Raw genomic sequence first — 18,735 nt, 5'->3', positions numbered from 1 at the left:
AAGCCACTGTGTCAGTCTTCATTGGTGTTTTGCAGTAACACGTCATGCTTGGTGTTTTTCAGGCTTCTGGCGTCGAGGGCTCTGAGATTCCTGATGATGTCAAACTCTTGGGATTTGCTCAGCTGAGCATTAGCTAAACTCCGGCTCTGTGCGGGACCATGACTTGCCTACAAATGTGAAAACAAACCAACACTACCAACAGAATGACACATTGATGTATTTTTTCCCCTCTTTCAAATGCCCTAAAGAAACCACTGTTGCCAAAGAGAAAAGTACCATAGCGCCAGCCCATAGGATTTCAAACGGCCCGACGGAAGAGTTGCACAAACGTGAAAATGATCAGAATTTGTAGGAACCGATTAAAATAAAGTTTACGATTTATTTGTATAAGGATGCAATTATCATAACCTTATATATATATAACCTTAATAATTCTCTTTCTTTTCTATGTTTGTCCTAGTTTTGCACAATCTGAACGGACACCCTTAAAATGAACAATGCAAAAATGCCTCAAATGTAACTACTGAGCGCAAAGGAGTAAAACATGGGGTTTATAGAGGATATGAGTAAATGGGTTTAGCTATAGTTATAGCTTTTTTTTAACCTATGGTTTTTCTATGCTTTTGAAGAGAAGCAGCTAAGCATGTTTTATCACACCGCTTGCATTATTTACTTGCGTTCAAATCTTGTTTCGAAAACAGCTTTTACTTTCTCTGCTGTTATACACAGAGCTTGATTTCTTCAAGCACTTAAATTCAAACACTTCAATATTTCAGAATTAGCCATTAGTCATTGAGCCCTAATGAACACTCCTGAAGGCTGGATTTACTGCTTTATCCATATTCTTTTGCTTTTACTTGGCATATTTGCATAAGTCACTATCCCATGCTGCTCAAAGATATTGCCTTAAAATTTCTACACAGTTTTGCATCAAACATCTCTCTCCTTTTTTTAGATTTCGCATTAATTTGTGAACTTTGGTTTTAATTTTTTGACATTATCTGTGACTTCTCATTTTTATAAGTATCTCTGTAAGTGATTTAGATTTTTGGAAAAGGTAGAAGTACCTAAGGTACCTGATGAAACTTTGGTGTTTGGCTTTTTCCTGCTCTGGAATTGAACTCTTAAGTATTCATGTGTATTTCTGATGTGAGTGAACTCGATTGAGCATGTAAATAATGTAATTTGCCATTGGTTTGATTTTATATGGGATGTTTCACTCATGGCCTTTGTGTTCTTCATAAATAAGGTGATGGGAGGTGGTGTCAGCTAAAAAAGACACTTTGTGAGTTCTGTTGGTTTGTCTTTTCGCCTATAATCACAGCGGGAACTTAGGTAGCATAAATCTGCTTGGAGTTTTTTAGCAGTGAGAGGTTTACTTCACCCAAGAAATCTCATTTAAACATATCACTGACTGTGTGCAACAACAGCCTGGAATATTTTTAAGCAATTTAAAGCAGTGTTTCAGCTTATTTTTATTATTATTATTCCCCTTTGCCCTTTTTGACAGTTTAATATTTTATAGATATATATTCAACTAATTATTAAATAATTAAAAAAAATGTTCCGAATTTATTTTCCAGTTTTATTGGGAGGATTCAAAACATAGGAGGGAAGTAAAAGAAAGATTTGATGCACAAGTATTTTCTTTTCACCTCTTTGCAATCACAACAAAGCTGTCCACTAAAATATTAATTAATAAAATCGCTTGCGTTGAAAAGGCAAGTTTATACGTTAAAGACAAGTTTATTTGTATTAAGTTAATTTCCAGTCTTAATAATAATGCATTTCATAAGGTTGCACAAGTGTCCTGACTTTTTGCCAAAGTGTTGTACAGGGACAGACGCCTTCACAGTCAGTTTACTGTAAGCAATATACAAAATTAAAAGGTAAATATCAATTTATTTTTCTTTATATTTTCGCTTAATTTTCTTTAGCTTGTGTTGAATTTTAAGGCATGTTTTTAAATGCTTTAAAATCAATAAAGAACGACCTTAAAGGTGCCTAAAATGCCTCCTTGTTGGTTACAGTATATATTACTGTATTTGAATATTATGCTTCTGCAGAGCTGTATTATATAAAAATTGTTTATTTTGATTCACATAATAGAAAAACTACTTAAGATTTTTTAATGAACGGATAAAACTACCCGATCTTTTGACGAAGACGTACCTGTGGGAACTTTTTCGCAAGTTGCAAAATAAGTACTAAGTTTATATCACTGTTTTCCAACAGAAATGTCCATTAGAGGTGGTAAAACAGCCACCGTTTTGATTACAGCTCCATATGTTTCAGTTTCTGGATGTAACAAGCTTGCTTGGTAGCTCAGCCAGCATGGAACTGGAGGATGCGGAATCCTTGGGTACGAATCTCATGAAAAAAAAAAAAAGACTGAAAAGATGAGAGATCAAAAAACAAGCTAAAACTATGGCAAGCCATTTTAGCCTAAAATATACTAAGCGTTACTCGTCGTAATTGCATTTTTACTAGTAACAATTCAATTAGAGAGCTCTATAATTAAATTCTTACTAGTAACAATTCCAAATAAATTACATTTTAAGATAGATTCAAATAGAAAACAGTTATTTCAAAATTGTAATAATATTTATTGATTTTTCTGCATATACAGTACATATATATAGATATATAGATATAGATATAGATAGATATAGTACAGTTGAAGTCAAAAGTTTACATACACCTTGCAGAATCTGTAAAATGTTAATTTTACCAAAATAAGAGGGATCATACAAAATGCATGTTAATTTTTTAATTTAGTACTGACTTGAAAGAGATATTTCACATAAAAGATGTTTACATACAGTCCACAAGAGAAAATAGTAGTTGAATAAAAAAATGACCCCGTTCAAAAGTTTACACACCCTTGATTCTTAATACTGTGTTGTTACCTGAATGATCCACAGCTGTTTTTTTTTTTTTTTTTTTTTTTTTTTTTTTTTTTTTTAGAGAGAGAGAGAGATTTGGAGTTGTTTATGAGTCCCTTGTTTGTCCTGAACAGTTAAACTGCCTGCTGTTCTTCAGAAGGTCCCAAAATTTCTTTGGTTTAACAGAATTTTTACTAGTAAGAATTTCCATTAGAGAGCTCTACAAATGAATAATTACTACTAGTAACAATTTCAATTAGAGAGCTCTCTAAATCAATTTTTACTAGTAAGAATTCCATTTAGAGACCATTACAGAGCTCTGCATTACAGAGCTCTGCAATTCATCTTTAATGGTTTTTACTAGTAAAAATTTAATTGTAGAGCTCTGTAATTGCATTTTTACTAGTAATAATGAAATTCGAGAGCTCTCTAAATGGAATTCTTACTAGTAAAAATTGATTTGGAGAGCTCTCTAATTGGAATTCTTACTAGTAATAATTCAATTGTAGAGCTCTATAATTGAAATTCTTCCTAGTAAAAATTAATTTGTAGAGCTCTGTAATTAAAAATGAATGAAAGTCAATGGAGACATTTGACTAGTAAAAATTTATTTGTAGAACTCTATAATTTTTACTAGTAATAATTGAATTAGATAGCTCTCTAATTATAATTGTTACTAGTAAGAATTTAATTAGAGAGCTCTTTAACTGGCATTGTTACTAGTAAAAATTGTATTATAGTGCTCTCTAATTGAATTGTTAAATGCAATTAGGAAGAGTAACGCTTAGTATATTTAGGCTAAAACGGCTTGCCATATAAAACAGCATCTTTGTGACTGATTTTAGGTCACATTAGCTTTTGGGTAGGTTTGTTGTAGTGAAGATGGAACATGTCATAGCTTTAGAGTTATAGCGCCACTCAAGAAAGAACTGCGGTGCGGTGACGCGTACAAAACCAATGTCACAAAACGTACCAATCCGTGTATCATTCGTCCTTTCCATTTTCAATTGATAAATGAAAATCAAAAAATGAAAATATGATTGATTTTTTTTGTTATTTGATTTTGAATCAGAAACGAAAAATGAAAATGGTCTTGTTTTTCATATTTTAAAATTTCGTTTTGGATCAAAAATACAAAATTGAAAAGGGTCCACACAACAGAATCAGAAACAGTTTTTAATTGCTGGGTTAGCCTATGCCTCACCCTATGGAAGCCTGTTTCCGCCACTGAAAAAAACAAAAAAAAATAAAATAAAATATTGCGACTTTTTTTTCTCAGAATTGCGAGTTAGCCTATATAGTCAGAATTGCCAGATATAAAGTCAGAATTGCGAGATATAAAGATATAAAGATATAAAAGTCAGAAGTCGGGTGTCTGAAAATCTCACACTCATCCAGGCCATCCCAAAAACCCACAACAAACCATGGACAATAAAAATAAATAAATATATATATATATATATATATATATATATATATATATATATATATAGCCATTGTCATTATCACATAAAAAAAAGTTTAAATCCATTGGCTGGTGCCATGCAAAATAAAATTAAAGGTTTTTTTAGGCCTATGATAAAAGTATAGTAGTATCCGTTTTTTACAATTTGTTTAACCAAAATTTTACTACAAATACCGTTTGTGTAGCAAACCCTTTGTTAATTTGTGGTTACCATAGTTTAACTATAGTAACCATGGTTTTTGGTTTTTAGTGAAAACATGGTTAATTTTTGTAAGGGCCATATTGTTGCTAGCCATAGCTCCCTCTAAACTTGTTATAAAACAATGTGAATATTTGTCTGCTAAGTTCCAACTCTTTACAACAGTTATGTAATTTTGTTAATTTTGCAGCAAACTGACTCGTATTGATAATATTTGCAAGCAGTTTAATGCTTAACTAAGTAAACAAAGACAAAACTACAATAGTCTATTTACAAATGTATCTGACCTGTAAATGAGGTCCTGAACAGGACAGTTTTGCCTCTCTGCTCCACCGCGAATGGGCGGAGCGAGCGTGCGCGAGGCGAAGACGAACCGGATTAGGATTTATTAAGAGTTTTATTATTGAATGGCGAATTTGGAAATAATCACTTTAGTACATTCGGCAGGCAACAGAAACAACAATATATATGAAAATAAAATGTATAAAAAAATGGCAGCGGGCCAAATTGACTGCTTAGGCCACGGGGATCTCCCGATGATAAAAAATACGGGACAAAACCCGTCCCGTATTGATTCAAAACGGAACGCGCAATTTCATTCTCAAATACAGGACGATTCCGTATTTTAAGGGACGGGTGGCAACCCTAACTGTGGAAATAGGCTGCGCTGGCTCTGGGTGTAAGCACAATGTTACAGGTCACAGATAATGAACTCACGCTAGAAAGACTGTACACTACCTCTTGTTGGATTTATACGAATTAAATGAACAATTTGTTTTCTATTGTTTTATTGAAGTAGACCTTTCAAGCTGTCTATAGACGTTGCGACAGCGCATCCTGTATTTTTACAAAAGCATTTTATAACGTTGTGTTGTTATTGTGGAAGTACATAAAATAAAGAAGACATTTATTTATTTCCTCTGTAATCCGCCCACCCGAGAAGTGCAGTGCTGCGCTTTATATGAGATGTATATTTGCAAGAAATATAGCCAACCATTATGAAGAAACGTTATTGTGACTAATTTGCAGAGCGGTACATCAGACGAACATGTATTCTGCATGATGGTACAGACAGTAAAGACGAAAAATGAACAAAAAATTACGAAAATTCTGGCTTATGTTTTTCCCATTTTAAAACAGAACGAAATCCTCATAATCATCATCATAATACAATCAAATCCTTTGTCATTTCTCTTTATTTCTTTCGGTTAGTAGCCTATTTGGATTTTTCCGTTAGTCATATCCTCTGGTTCTGAGTGCAGTGGTTGTAGACAGATTAATCCTAATAAACATGCTGCGACAACTGAAACCATTACATTCAAATACTTAAAACAGTGTATTTCTATAACTTCAGCAGCGTGCAGATCCTCCTTTCCGTCAGGACTGTGGCGAAGGCAGCGCGGTCAATCGCCTAGCTCGCTCACGTGTAATCATATATTTTCTATAACGGGAAATCATATCGTTTTTATGACATAATATGTCGTTTTAACAAGACAAGATCTCCTTTCCTATTGTGCTTTGCCAGAAAGTGTCACAAATGAACAGAAACAAAAGTCAGAATTGCGATATAAAGTCGCAATTGCGAGAGAAAAGTCAGAATTCTGACTTTTTTTCTCGCAATTCTGACTTTATAACTCGCAATTGCGACTTTATATCTCGCAATTCTGACTATATAATTTGCAATTCTGAGAAAAAAAGTCGCAATATTTTATTATAATTATTTTTTTATTCAGTGGCGGAAATGGGCGTCCATAGGGTGACGCACAACCCAGCAATTAAATATTAAAAACAGATTCTGTTGTGTGGACCCTTTTCAATTTTGCATTTTTGATCCAAAACGAAATTTTAAAATATGAAAAACAAGACCATTTTCATTTTTCGTTTCTGATTCAAAATCAAATAACAAAAAAAAATCAATCAGATTTTCATTTTTTGATTTTCATTAATCAATTGAAAATGGCAAGGACGAATGATACACGGATTCGTACCATATGTACCTTCATCTGTTCCAGAGAAAAAAGGAACTTAGTATTTTAGCGCCACCCAGTGGACATTTCACATCGAATATGTCACGAAACGTAGGCCTACATGGCGGTATGTATTTTGCGTCTTGCGTAAACCACTGGTACGTTTTCCTCATGAGCTCAGGTTGCATAAAAAAACTACTCATATAAAGGATGCTTTTAAAGGGATGCTTTTAAAAAGGCACATTTTTATCATGTTAACAGGCAGTTAACCCAAAAATTAAAATTCTTTATGGATTTTTTTTAACTGGATTTTAACCGTGAGCAGTGAGTAACGTTTTCAACACAGTTATGATTACAGCTTCATATAACATAAGCTTGGTAGCTCAGATGGCATGGGATTGGATTTAGAATGCAGAATCCTTGGGTTACAAATCTCGTGAAAAACATGACTCCCGATGGAAAGATGAGAAATCGAACAACGAGCTAAAACGGCATGTTTGCGAGTGAGTTTTTACATCACATTTGCTTTTGTTCATACTACGGAGTAGCGCCACCCATTTCACATCGAATATGTAACAAAACGTATGTGGCACAGGTATGTTTTTGTTATGATCAGGTTGCAATTAAAACTAGTCAAATATAAAGAATGATTTTAAAAGGAACATTTTCATCAGGTTAAGGGATAGTAACTGAAAAATGAAAATTCTATCTTAATTAGGCCACTCAGCCTCATGTCCTTCCAAACCCTTAAAGGAGTAGTTCACTTTCAGAACAAAAAATTACAGATAATGTACTCACCCCCTTGTCATCCAAGATGTTCATGTCTTTCTTTCTTCAGTCATAAAGAAATTATGTTTTCTGAGGAAAGGATTAGGCCTACTCTCCATATAATGGACTTCTATGGTGCCCCTGAGTTTGAACTTCCAAAATGCAGCTTCAAAGGGCTCTAAATGATCCCAGCCGTGGAAGACGGGTCTTATCTAGGGTTACTTTCTAAAAACATTTGCAATTTATATACTTTTTAATCTCTACACAGAGTACACAGAGCTAGACAAGATGAGCATTTGAGGTTAAAAGTTAATCAATTGTCAATCAATTGAAAATAACCAATCGTTTTGCTAGATAAGACCCTTCTTTCCTCGGCTGTGATCGTTTAGAGCCCTTTTAAGCTACATTTTGGAAGTTCAAACTCGGGGGCACCATAAAAGTCCATTATATGAAGAGAAATCCTGAAATGTTTTCCTCAAAAAACAATTTCCTTACGACTGAAGAAAGAAAGACATGGACATCTTGGATGACAAGGGGGTGAGTACATTATCTGTAAATTTTGGTTCTGAAAGTGAACTACTCCTTTAAGAACTTCATTTATCTTCAGGACACAAATGAAGATATTTTTGATTCAATCCGTGAAAGAAACCCTGCATAATCCGCAACACAACTACCACATTCCAAGTCCAGAAAGACAGTAGCCTAAGGACATTGCTAAAATAGTCCATGTAACATCAGTGGTTCAACCATAATGTTGTGAAGCTACAATACTTTGTGTGCACAAAGACAATCTTTATTCAACAATTTCTTCTCTTCGACACTCATTGTGTCCATGTGGTGTTGCTGACGCAGAAGCCGTGTTCTAAGGATGACTTGACTTTTTTGCCCAGCCTTACTTGTGTTCAATAGAAATAAGAAAATCAAACGGTTTTGGAACATGAGGGTGCCTAAATGATGGGTGAACTATTCCTTTAAATTCATATTTTTGTTTAGCCTGCCCTCTTGTCATGATCATCTTGTTTTTTCCCTTGACAGTGTGGCCACTGTTAAACATATACCGTGTTGTCTAAATATTGTACTCGAGCTCACAAGCATATAACTACAGTTTACATATTACCACAATATACCGCCTTAACTGGCAGAAAAGGGCCCAACTGTATTAGCCTCATAATCCAAAGTCCCCCACACACTCACAAAACACACTGCTGGAACTCCTCTCAGTACATTTCAACCACTTGAATAAGCTTAACAGCCACTATTAAATCTGTTCACATTTTAATACTATTCATTTAGAAATCTTCTAGCTGTTATCGCTGTGAGAAATACAGTGCTTTATCTTTGTCGTAACAGATAAGAGGGGCGTCCAGATATGCTGAACCTGTGACACGTTTAAAAATTAATTTCAGTCCGCAAAGGTGAACCGCGGTGCAGGTGTTTTAAGTGCGAGTCGCCGCTGATGGTCGCTCAGTGATCATCATGATAGACTTCGCGCAGATCCTGTCGTCTATCGGCGAGTTTGGGGCGTTTCAGAAGCGCTTGCTGGTGACGGTATGTCTCCCCAACATCTTCACAGCTTTCCACATGTTCAGTCAGGTCTTCACCGCCATCACCTTTCCACACAACTGCAACAGCAGCTGGATCTTAGAGCGGGCTCCCAACCTGACAGAAGAGAAGCAGCTGAACCTCACCATCCCTCTGGACAGTAATGGACGGTATGAGAGCTGTCAGATGTTCACACCTGTTGATCTTGATCTTGAGGAAATTGAAGCTTATGGAATAAACACGACGACATCGTGTAGTGAAGGATGGATTTATAAAGCACCAGAAGGCAGCAGCACTCTTATAACTGAGGTAATTTCTTAAATCAAATCTATCTATCCATCCATCTGTCTACCTATCTTTATAAAGGTATTCCTTTTAATGTTCCGGTTAATCTTTTTCGTAGTTTTGTTCATAAATATTAGGCTAAACTATTCGTTGTCACACCTGATATAAAACGTGTTAAATTTTATGGTATTAAAGGTAAAACAATATTTGACTTTCAAAAATTACTTTCAAAGAAGTAAACTTCTCTCAGTTTCTGGCGCCTTTGCCGCTTCTAGTGCAGTTTCCTGAATGTCAGCTACATTAACAGAGCTTATAAATATATTCGATGTTCAAACCTATAAAAACGCCTATAAAACTTGATAAATAATATCAGTTCTTATGTTTTAGTTATCCACCCCACTAGTTATTTTCCCAATAAAATGTGTAAATTTGACGCATCCAGCTATTTTTAGCTGTATTTTTTTGCTGCTTGATCTTGCATATTGGTGTGTCTTACCATATTATTTTAATGTATTATCTTAATTATGAACACACTGGTTTATAGTGCAAACAGTTTTACTGTTTACTGCCCGTTGTTATTCGTCCCTTCATCCCTATTGTGGTTAATGAACCGGAAGTCTCGCCCATAAGCTTACCTTCTCAAGCAAAGACCAGTTGTAATGTAACTTTTGTGATAGGAAAACTGACAAAATGACGGTGAACCGATGGTGTCATTTGGTCATTTCATTGTTAGTGTATAAGCAAATGCTATATAATGCATAATATTTATCATCATGATAGTGTTTTGTAACTGTGAGCTGTTTTTTTTTCTGTACAATAACACATTTAAGGTCCAAGACTGTGTTTTTCTATAGAAATTGACATTAAAAACGAATTCTCCCCTTTTTATAATGTGTGTTAATGACTGAAAGTTACTTAAATGAATATTTAGTTACCTACATATACCTACATATCTTTTTTTTTTCCATTTACATCATTTGTTTGTTGTCTTTTATCATGTTTTCTTTTCCTATCTTATCATAGTTTGACCTGGTGTGTGAAAATAAGATTTATAATGAGGCATCTCAGTCCGTCTACATGGCTGGTCTTCTTATTGGAGCCCTAGTGTTTGGGCCAATGGCAGACAAGTATGTGTAGAGTACAATCCCTGATCAACATAAGAATTATATGTTACACACAATGATTATTTTAGTTTTCCAAAAACAAAAATGTTAAGATCATTTACCATTTTTAAAAGACTCACCGGTAAAAAAAGAGCTGGAACTTTATGTCAGTGGCTTCATTACAGTTTTTTTGTTTTGTTTTTGCCACAGGTATGGCCGACGGTTTGTCACGCTGCTGTCCTTGTTCCTTCAGTTTGTGTTCGGGGTAGGAGTTGCATTTTCTCCCAACATCTTTGTCTACATGGCTCTCCGCTTTGTGGTCGGCTCCGCAATATCAGGGATCTCTATGAACACGTTTGTTTTGGGTAACACATGTGACTCCTCCTAATGCCAGTACATTAAAAGTCAGAAATTTTGATTAGATACACTATATTGCCAAAAGTATTGGGACCTAATAATTAAAAGCACAAAATTCCCTAGAATATCATTATATGCTCCACTTTTTTTGGAAATAGGCTCATTCTCCAACTCCCCCCGAGTTAATAAGTTGAGTTTTACCGTTTTGAAATCCATTCAGCCGTTCTCCTGTTCTGGCGATATCACTTTTAGCATTGCTTAGCATAGATCATTGAATCCTATGAGACCTATTTAGCATTGCGTTCAAAAATGACCAACGAGTTTCGATATTTGTCCTATTTAAAACTTGACTCTTCTGTAGTTATATTGTGTACTAAAACAGGCGGAAAATGTAAAGCTGCGATTTTCTAGGGCGATAAGATTAGGAACTACACTCCCATTCCGGCGTAATAGTCAAGGAAGTTTGTCGCAGTAATATGGACGCAGAAGGCGCAGTAATATCACGCAGCGCCTGAAATTAGTTCCCAGCTAGGTAACTGCCAATGTGACCGGCTTTTTGAAATTTTGAAATGATAAAACTTCCTTGACTGTTACACCGAAATGGGAGTGTAGTTCCTAATCTTATCGGCCTAGAAAATTGCAGCTTTACATTTTCCGCCGGTCTTAGTACACAATATAACTACAGAAGAGTCAAGTTTTAAATAGGGCAAATATCGAAACTCGTTGGTCATTTTTGAACGCAATGTTATATTGGCCTCATAGGATTCAATGATCTATCTTTGCTAAGCTATGCTAAAAGTGATATCGCCAGAACAGGGGAAGGCCTGAATGGATTTCAAAACGGTAAAACTCAGCTTATTAACTCGGGGGGAGCTGGAGAATGAGCCTATTTCCTATTTGCTTATAGAAATTACTGAAGTAGTCAAACCTGTTTATTAGAAGGGGCTGTGCCAATACTTTGGCAATATAGTGTATTTAGACTACATGTAAAAAAAAAAGCATTAAAAGGTTAGTTCACCCAAAAATGAATATTCTGTCATTAATTACTCACCCTCATGTCGTTCATTTCTTTGCACACAAAAAGTGTTCTTGTAGTTTCTAAAAATTACGGTTTAACCACTGATGTCACATGGAATATTTTAATGATGTCCTTACTACGTTTCTGGACCTTGGTCGTGGTAGGACTTATGCTGTCTATCCAGAGTCAGAAAGCTCTCGGATTTCATTAAAAATTTCTTAACTTGTTTTCCGAAGATGAACGAAGGTCTTACGGGTTTGGAACGACATGAGAGTGAGTAATTAATGAAAGAATTTTAGTTTTTGGGTGAACTATCGCTTCAATGCTTTAAGAAAATCTCTTTAACAACAGAAATCACTATGAAAATGCATATAGCACTTGTTTGGGGTCTTCGCAGATGAGTTTCATGGTATCTCTAATGTGTATTAGGTACTGAGTGGTGTGGTTCTGCCAAACGGGCCCTTTTTACCATATTGTCACACTGCTTTTATGCCATTGGTCTGATGTTACTGTCTGGTGTGGCCTTTGGGATCCGAAACTGGAGGATTCTACAGCTGGTTCTGTCAGCACCAGTTGGGCTTTTCTGCGTCTATTACTGGTGAGAGTTATTCTGTATCAGTGATTCCCAAACTTTTGATTTGCACGCTTTTTTTTTTGATGTTGGTTATGGTAACATGAGATACATACAAATAAAAGTATGAAAATAAGGTATTTTACCTTTTTAAATTAGTGTTTTGATTGCTTTTATTTAAAAAAAGATAGTAGTCAACATTTGAAGTGGATTAAAAAGTGAATCAAAGTTGTCCTAAGACAAGAACGGGTGTTGTTTTTGTTTTTAGGACAACTTTGATGAAAGGATTTGATCCACTTCAAATGCTGACTGTATATTTGAAATTTTTATAATGAGGTGTTTTATTTTCTAATAATTGTCTGTGTGTTTGACAGGATTCTCCCTGAATCTGCCCGATGGCTTCTGACTCAGGGCAAGCAAGACAGAGCCAAGAAAGAGATAGTGAAAGCTGCCCGAATCAATGGCAACAAAGTGCCTGAAAATCTGCTTGACAAGGTGACCCTTTTCTCTTCACCAAGCTTGATCTGGTCTAAGAGAACAATTAAAGGAATCGTTCACCCAAAAATGAAAATTCGCTACTCGGATACTCTGAAGTGATTAGGTGCCGTCAGAACCTCATATTGTAGCTGGAAGCAATAGTTGAAAGTTAAAAACTACTTGCTGGATTTTTTTTCTTACAAACATGCAGCTTTTTGTTTCTCAACACATTAAAGGAGAATTTCATTTCCAGAATGAAAATTTCCTGATAATTTATTCACCCACATGTCATCCAAGATGTTCACGTCTTTCATTTTTCAGTCACGAAGAAATTGTTTTTTTGAGGAAAACATTCCAGGATTTTTCTCCATATTATGGACTTAAATGGTGGCCAACAGGTTTTCAATGCATCTTTAGATGAGCATGTGTGGTTAAAAAGTATATAAATGTGTATTTTTCTTAGAAAATGACTGATTGTTTTGCTAGATAAGACCCTTATTTCTTGGCTGGGGTTGTGTAGAGCTCTTTGAAGCTGCTCTGAAAAGGCAATTTGGACCTTCAACCCATTGATCCCCACTGAAGTCCACTATATGGAGAAAATCCTGGAATGTTTTCCTTAAAAACAATAATTTATTTTCGACTGAAGAAAGAAAGACATGAACATCTTGGGTGAGTAAATTATAAGGATATTTTCATGAACTGAAGTCAAGTGGATTATAGTGATGTTTTTATCAGATGTTTAGACTCTCATTCTGACGGCACCCATTCACTGCAGAGGATCCATTGATGAGCATATGATGTAGTGTTAAATTTCTCCAGATCTGTTCCAAGGAAGAACCAAACTCATCTACATCTTGGATGGCCTGAGACTAAAAAAAAATATTTAGCGAATTTTCCTTTTTGGGTAAAAAACTACAAAAGATCTACTAAACAAACATATCCTTGAATCAACAGTAGTTTTTAAAATGATCAATTAACATGAAAGGATGCCTTATCAGATGGAAGCAGAGAACACAGCTAAAACAGGCACCATGCTAGACCTGTTTCGAGTGCGTTACCTGAGAAAGAGAGCTCTCATCATGAGCTATATGTGGTAAGTTATGCCAGCATTTCCCATATTTATTAAATATCAAAAATGGCATAAAGAAAAAACGTCTCAGTACATTTGATACTCTATCCAAGTACCATTCAGGAGCTTGTATGTGGGTAAACCTCTTTCAAATGTTCTTTTTTGATATTAAATACAATCTGCAGTTGAAGTCAAAAGTTTACACCCCCCGGCAGAATCTGCAAAATGTTAATTATTTTACCAAACTAAGAGAGATCATACAACATGCATGTTACTGTATATTTAGTATTGACCTAAATAAGATATCTCCATTCTAAAAAAAAGTTTTCACCACGGCTCTTAATGCGTCATTTTCCTTCTGAAGCATCAATGAGCGTTTGAGCCTTCTGTAATAGTTGCATATGAGTCCCTCAGTGGTCCTCAGTGTCAAAAGATGGATCTCAAAATCATACAGTCATTGTTGGAAAGGGTTCAAATACACAAAAATGCTGGAAAACCAAGAATTTGTGGGACCTGAAGGACTTCTCTGAAGAACAGCAGACAGTTTAACTGTTCAGGACAAACAAGGGACTCATGAACAACTAGCACTAAACAAAAAAACACAACTGTGGATCATTCAGGTAACAACACAGTATTAAGAATCAAGTGTATGTAAACTTTTGAACAGGGTCATTATTTTCTTTTGTGGACTATATGTAAACATCTTTTATGTGAAATATCTTATTCAGGTCAGTACTAAATTAACAAGAAATCCCTCTTATTTTGGTAAAATAATTAACATTTGGCAGATTCTGTAATGTTAATGTTAAATACAACAGCATAAAATGTTAACAATTAACCATTATCACATGAGTGTATTATCATATGTCTATTTATGCTATTGTAGGTTTGTGACGAGCCTGGTTTACTATGGTGTCAGCTTGAACGTGGGAAACTTCGGCCTGGACATTTACCTCACTCAACTCATCTTTGGCATTGCAGAGTTTCCAGCCCGGCTGTCCTGCTTTCCTCTCATTCAGCGCTTTGGAAGGAGGATTTGCCAGAGTGCAGTGCTGCTCCTTGGAGGAACCGCCTGCCTGATTATTCCTGCTATACCAGCGAGTGAGTGAGGAACTTCAGAGTCTGCGAAAGCCTGTTTCTCAGTAAAAAATTTAAAAAGGTTATTGCGACTTATCTCACAATTCTGACTTTTTTTTTCCTCACAATTATGAGATATAAACTCACAATTGAGAGTTATAAAGTCAGAATTGTGAGATGTCTTTTTTTTCTCTTCAGAACTGGACTTTATATTTATATAGAATTGCGAGATACAAAGTCGCAAATGCGAGAAAAAAAGTCAGAATTAAAAGTTTGTACTTTATTTCTTGCAATTGTGAGTTTATATTCCGCAATTCTGACTGTATATCTAGAAATTCTGAGTTTATAACTCACAATTGTGTGTTTATATCTCAGTTCTGAGAGAAAAAAAAGTCAGAATTGCGAGATGTAAAATCGCACTTGCAAGAAAAAGAGTTAGAATTGTGAGATAAAAAGTCACAACTACCTTTTTTATTTTTATTCAGTGGCAGAAACGGGCTTCCGTAGAGTCTTATTTTACACAGTAGAAGAAAGATTTTTGTCTCATTTGACCAAAAATTCCTTCAAAATATGAAAATAATCAACAAAGTGTGATTCTTTAGGGTCTTCATGAAATGTCTGCAACATACTACAGTTAAAATTCCTCAACGGTCATGTAAAACAACATCTTTTTACCTTGTCAAAAACAGCTCTGTTCATGACAACCCGTTTCGGTGCATTTCTCTTTAAATGATAATGAGCTACTGCTCACCCCACCCCCTCTTCCATTTTTTTAGTGTATTCGGTGGTGCAGAACAAAAACTAATCCACTGCATCCTCAGTGTCTCTGATGTCAGAAGAATCTTATGTTCATTTTTACATTCAAATACAAAACACCTGCATTGCTTATTATTATTGTCGCTACAGCTGCTCGAGCATGGAGAAAATGGCGGACAGCGTATAACTGGCTGAGGGCGGAAATATGCTAATACGGGACAGTCTGTCAACGACTGTGGGCGGAGCCTGAGCAGTATGACATTATTCTGCTCAGAAAATCAAAATGGCTTGATAATTGAGACTGTTTAGGTTTTTGAGGATTAAAAAAAAAGAGTGAATGGTTTTCTTTAAACCACACCTAAAATGTATAGAAGATGTTTATCATGTGTTGACCATATGGTTAAATATCCATCTGCTTTTTCTCCAGATTACCCTGTGATTGTGACTGTAGTTGCAGTGATTGGGAAGTTCTCCCTCGCTGCCGCTTTCACCATAGTGTATGTGTACACTGCTGAGCTCTATCCAACCGTCGTGAGGTACTGTACATGTAGTGAACCTGTATGAACACTCACTCTTTAGTTACAGATTCTGAATGAGCTTTTGTTTTTAAACTTAGACAAAACGGAGTGGGACTGAATTCCATGTGTGCACGTGTAGCTGGTATTCTGGCTCCTCTGATTGGCCTGTTGGACGTGTATCATCCTGCCATTCCTATGGTCATATTTGGCTCTCTTCCTTTTGTGGGAGGAGCGCTGACCTTCCTGCTCCCAGAGACACTAAACATGGAGCTACAGGACCACACTGAGGTCCCCATGGATGACAACAAGTGCGTTTGTACCATGATTTGCTTTATATTAGATAAAAAGATAGAAAAGGTACTTTTGATGCACAATATTTATTACAGATTTGCGACCATGGACCACAAAACCAGTCATAAGGGTCATTTTTTTTAAATTACACTTTCTATTGATGTATGGTTTGTTAGGATAGAACAATATTCGTCTGAGATACAACTATTTTAAAATCTGGAATCTGAGGGTGCAAAAAAAATCTAAAGATTTAGAAAATCGTCTTCAAAGTTGTCCAAATTAAGTTCTTAGCAATGTACAGTCGTGGCCAAAAGTTTTGAGAATGACACAAATATTAGTTTTCACAAAGTTTGCTGCTAAACTGCTTTTAGATCTTTGTTTCAGTTGTTTCTGTGATGTACTGAAATATAATTACAAGCACTTCATACGTTTCAAAGGCTTTTATCGACAATTACATGACATTTATGCTAAAGAGTCAGTATTTGCAGTGTTGGCCCTTCTTTTTCAGGACCTCTGCAATTCGACTGGGCATGCTCTCAATCAACTTCTGGGCCAAATCCTGACTGATAGCAACCCATTCTTTAAGAATCACTTCTTGGAGTTTGTCAGAATTAGTGGGTTTTTGTTTGTCCACCCGCCTCTTAAGGACTGACCACAAGTTCTCAATGCGATCTGGGGAGTTTCCAGGCCATGGACCCAAAATTTCAACGTTTTGGTCCCCGAGCCACTTAGTTATCACTTTTACCTTATGGCACGGTGCTCCATCGTGCTGGAAAATGTATTGTTCTTCGCCAAACTGTTGTTGGATTGTTGGAAGAAGTTGCTGTTGGAGGGTGTTTTGGTACCATTCTTTATTCATGGCTGTGTTTTTGGGCAAAATTGTGAGTGAGCCCACTCCCTTGGATGAGAAGCAACCCCACACATGAATGGTCTCAGGATGCTTTACTGTTGGCATGACACAGGACTGATGGTAGTGCTCACCTTTTCTTCAGGCCTTTTCTTCATCGGAGAATATGACTTTGCCCCAGTCCTCAGCAGTCCATTCGCCATACTTTTTGCAGAAGATCAATCTGTCCCTGATGTTTTTTTTTGGAGAGAAGTGGCTTCTTTGCTGCCCTTCTTGACACCAGGCCATCTTACAAAAGTCTTGGCCTCACTGTGTGTGCAGATGCGCTCACACCTGCCTGCTGCCATTCCTGAGCAAGCTCTGCACTGGTGGCACTCCGATCCCGCAGCTGAATCCTCTTTAGGAGACGATCCTGGCGCTTGCTGGACTTTCTTGGACACCCTGAAGCCTTCTTAACAAGAATTGAACCTCTTTCCTTGAAGTTCTTGATGATCCTATAAATTGTTGATTTAGGTGCAATCTTAGTAGCCACAATATCCTTGCCTGTGAAGCCATTTTTATGCAACGCAATGACGGCTGCACGTGTTTCTTTGCAGGTCACCATGGTTAACAATGGAAGAACAATGGTTTCAAGCATCACCCTCCTTTTAACATGTCAAGTCTGCCATTCTAACCCAATCAGCCTGACATAATGATCTCCAGCATTGTGCTCGTCAACATTCTCACCTGAGTTAACAAGACGATTACTGAAATGATCTCAGCAGGTCCTTTAATGACAGCAATGAAATGCAGTGGAAGGTTTTTTAGGGATTAAGTTAATTTTCATGGCAAAGAAGGACTATGCAATTCATCTGATCACTCTTCATAACATTCTGGAGTATATGCAAATTGCTATTATAAAAACTTAAGCAGCAACTTTTCCAATTTCCAATATTTATGTAATTCTCAAAACTTTTGGCCACGACTGTATATTACCAATCAAAAATTAAGCTTTTATATATGAATGGTAGGAAATTTACTAAATATCTTCATGGAACATGATCTTTACCTAATATCCTAATGATTTTTGGCATAAAAGAAAAAAATTATCATTTTGACCCATACAATGTGTTGTTGGCTATTGCTACAAATTTAGCTGTGCTACTTAAGACTGGTTTTGTGGTCCAGGGTCACATTTATTAATTTATTTTTATCTTACTTTTCTTCATTTTCCATTTACAGGGGACCAGAGAAAGCCAGTATTGAAAACGGACTAAATCAGGAGCAGGATCTCAGGAGCACAAAATTATGAGATTTATACTGTTATTTAAAATATTTTTTAAAAATAGATTTTTTTAAATATGTGAATGAGGAAAATAAGACAAACAGAGATATGACTGTTTACTTTTCAGTGTGCAGGTGACATGTTTGTAAAGTTTCAAATTAATTTGTATTTTTTTATCATTTTAATTTGAAAAATAGTAAAAATCAGTGATTGAAAATGTCCAGTAGTGTTATTCTTCAGTGCTTTTCAGATGCCACAGAAAACCAGGATCAATTA

At 35.9% G+C, this 18,735-nt stretch overlaps 2 protein-coding genes across 2 annotated transcripts in view; both read left to right on the top strand.

Annotated features, from left to right (window-relative positions):
• The window catches only part of oxsr1b (oxidative stress responsive kinase 1b), a 73,428-nt gene extending 72,149 nt beyond the window's left edge, over positions 1 to 1,279 (top strand). The window contains exon 18 of the mRNA XM_073830406.1: positions 63 to 1,279. Within this exon, the coding sequence (XP_073686507.1) occupies positions 63 to 137 (75 nt within the window). The 3' untranslated portion in view covers positions 138 to 1,279. The remainder of the gene's footprint in view (positions 1 to 62) is intronic.
• Positions 1,280 to 8,627: 7,348 nt separating this feature from the next.
• Positions 8,628 to 18,645, top strand: LOC141300568 (solute carrier family 22 member 13-like). The gene is made up of 10 exons (XM_073830852.1): positions 8,628 to 9,135; positions 10,135 to 10,238; positions 10,425 to 10,579; positions 12,019 to 12,187; positions 12,535 to 12,655; positions 13,636 to 13,730; positions 14,593 to 14,807; positions 15,967 to 16,075; positions 16,156 to 16,365; positions 18,417 to 18,645. Exons 1-10 carry the CDS (start codon positions 8,761 to 8,763, stop codon positions 18,484 to 18,486), a joined length of 1,623 nt encoding a protein of 540 aa, XP_073686953.1. The 5' UTR covers positions 8,628 to 8,760; the 3' UTR covers positions 18,487 to 18,645.
• The last annotated feature ends 90 nt before the right edge of the window (positions 18,646 to 18,735 follow it).

Source organism: Garra rufa, chromosome 24, assembly GCF_049309525.1.
Source record: "Garra rufa chromosome 24, GarRuf1.0, whole genome shotgun sequence".
Classification (NCBI taxonomy): domain Eukaryota; kingdom Metazoa; phylum Chordata; class Actinopteri; order Cypriniformes; family Cyprinidae; genus Garra; species Garra rufa.
This window is presented reverse-complemented; position numbering and strand designations above follow the sequence as displayed.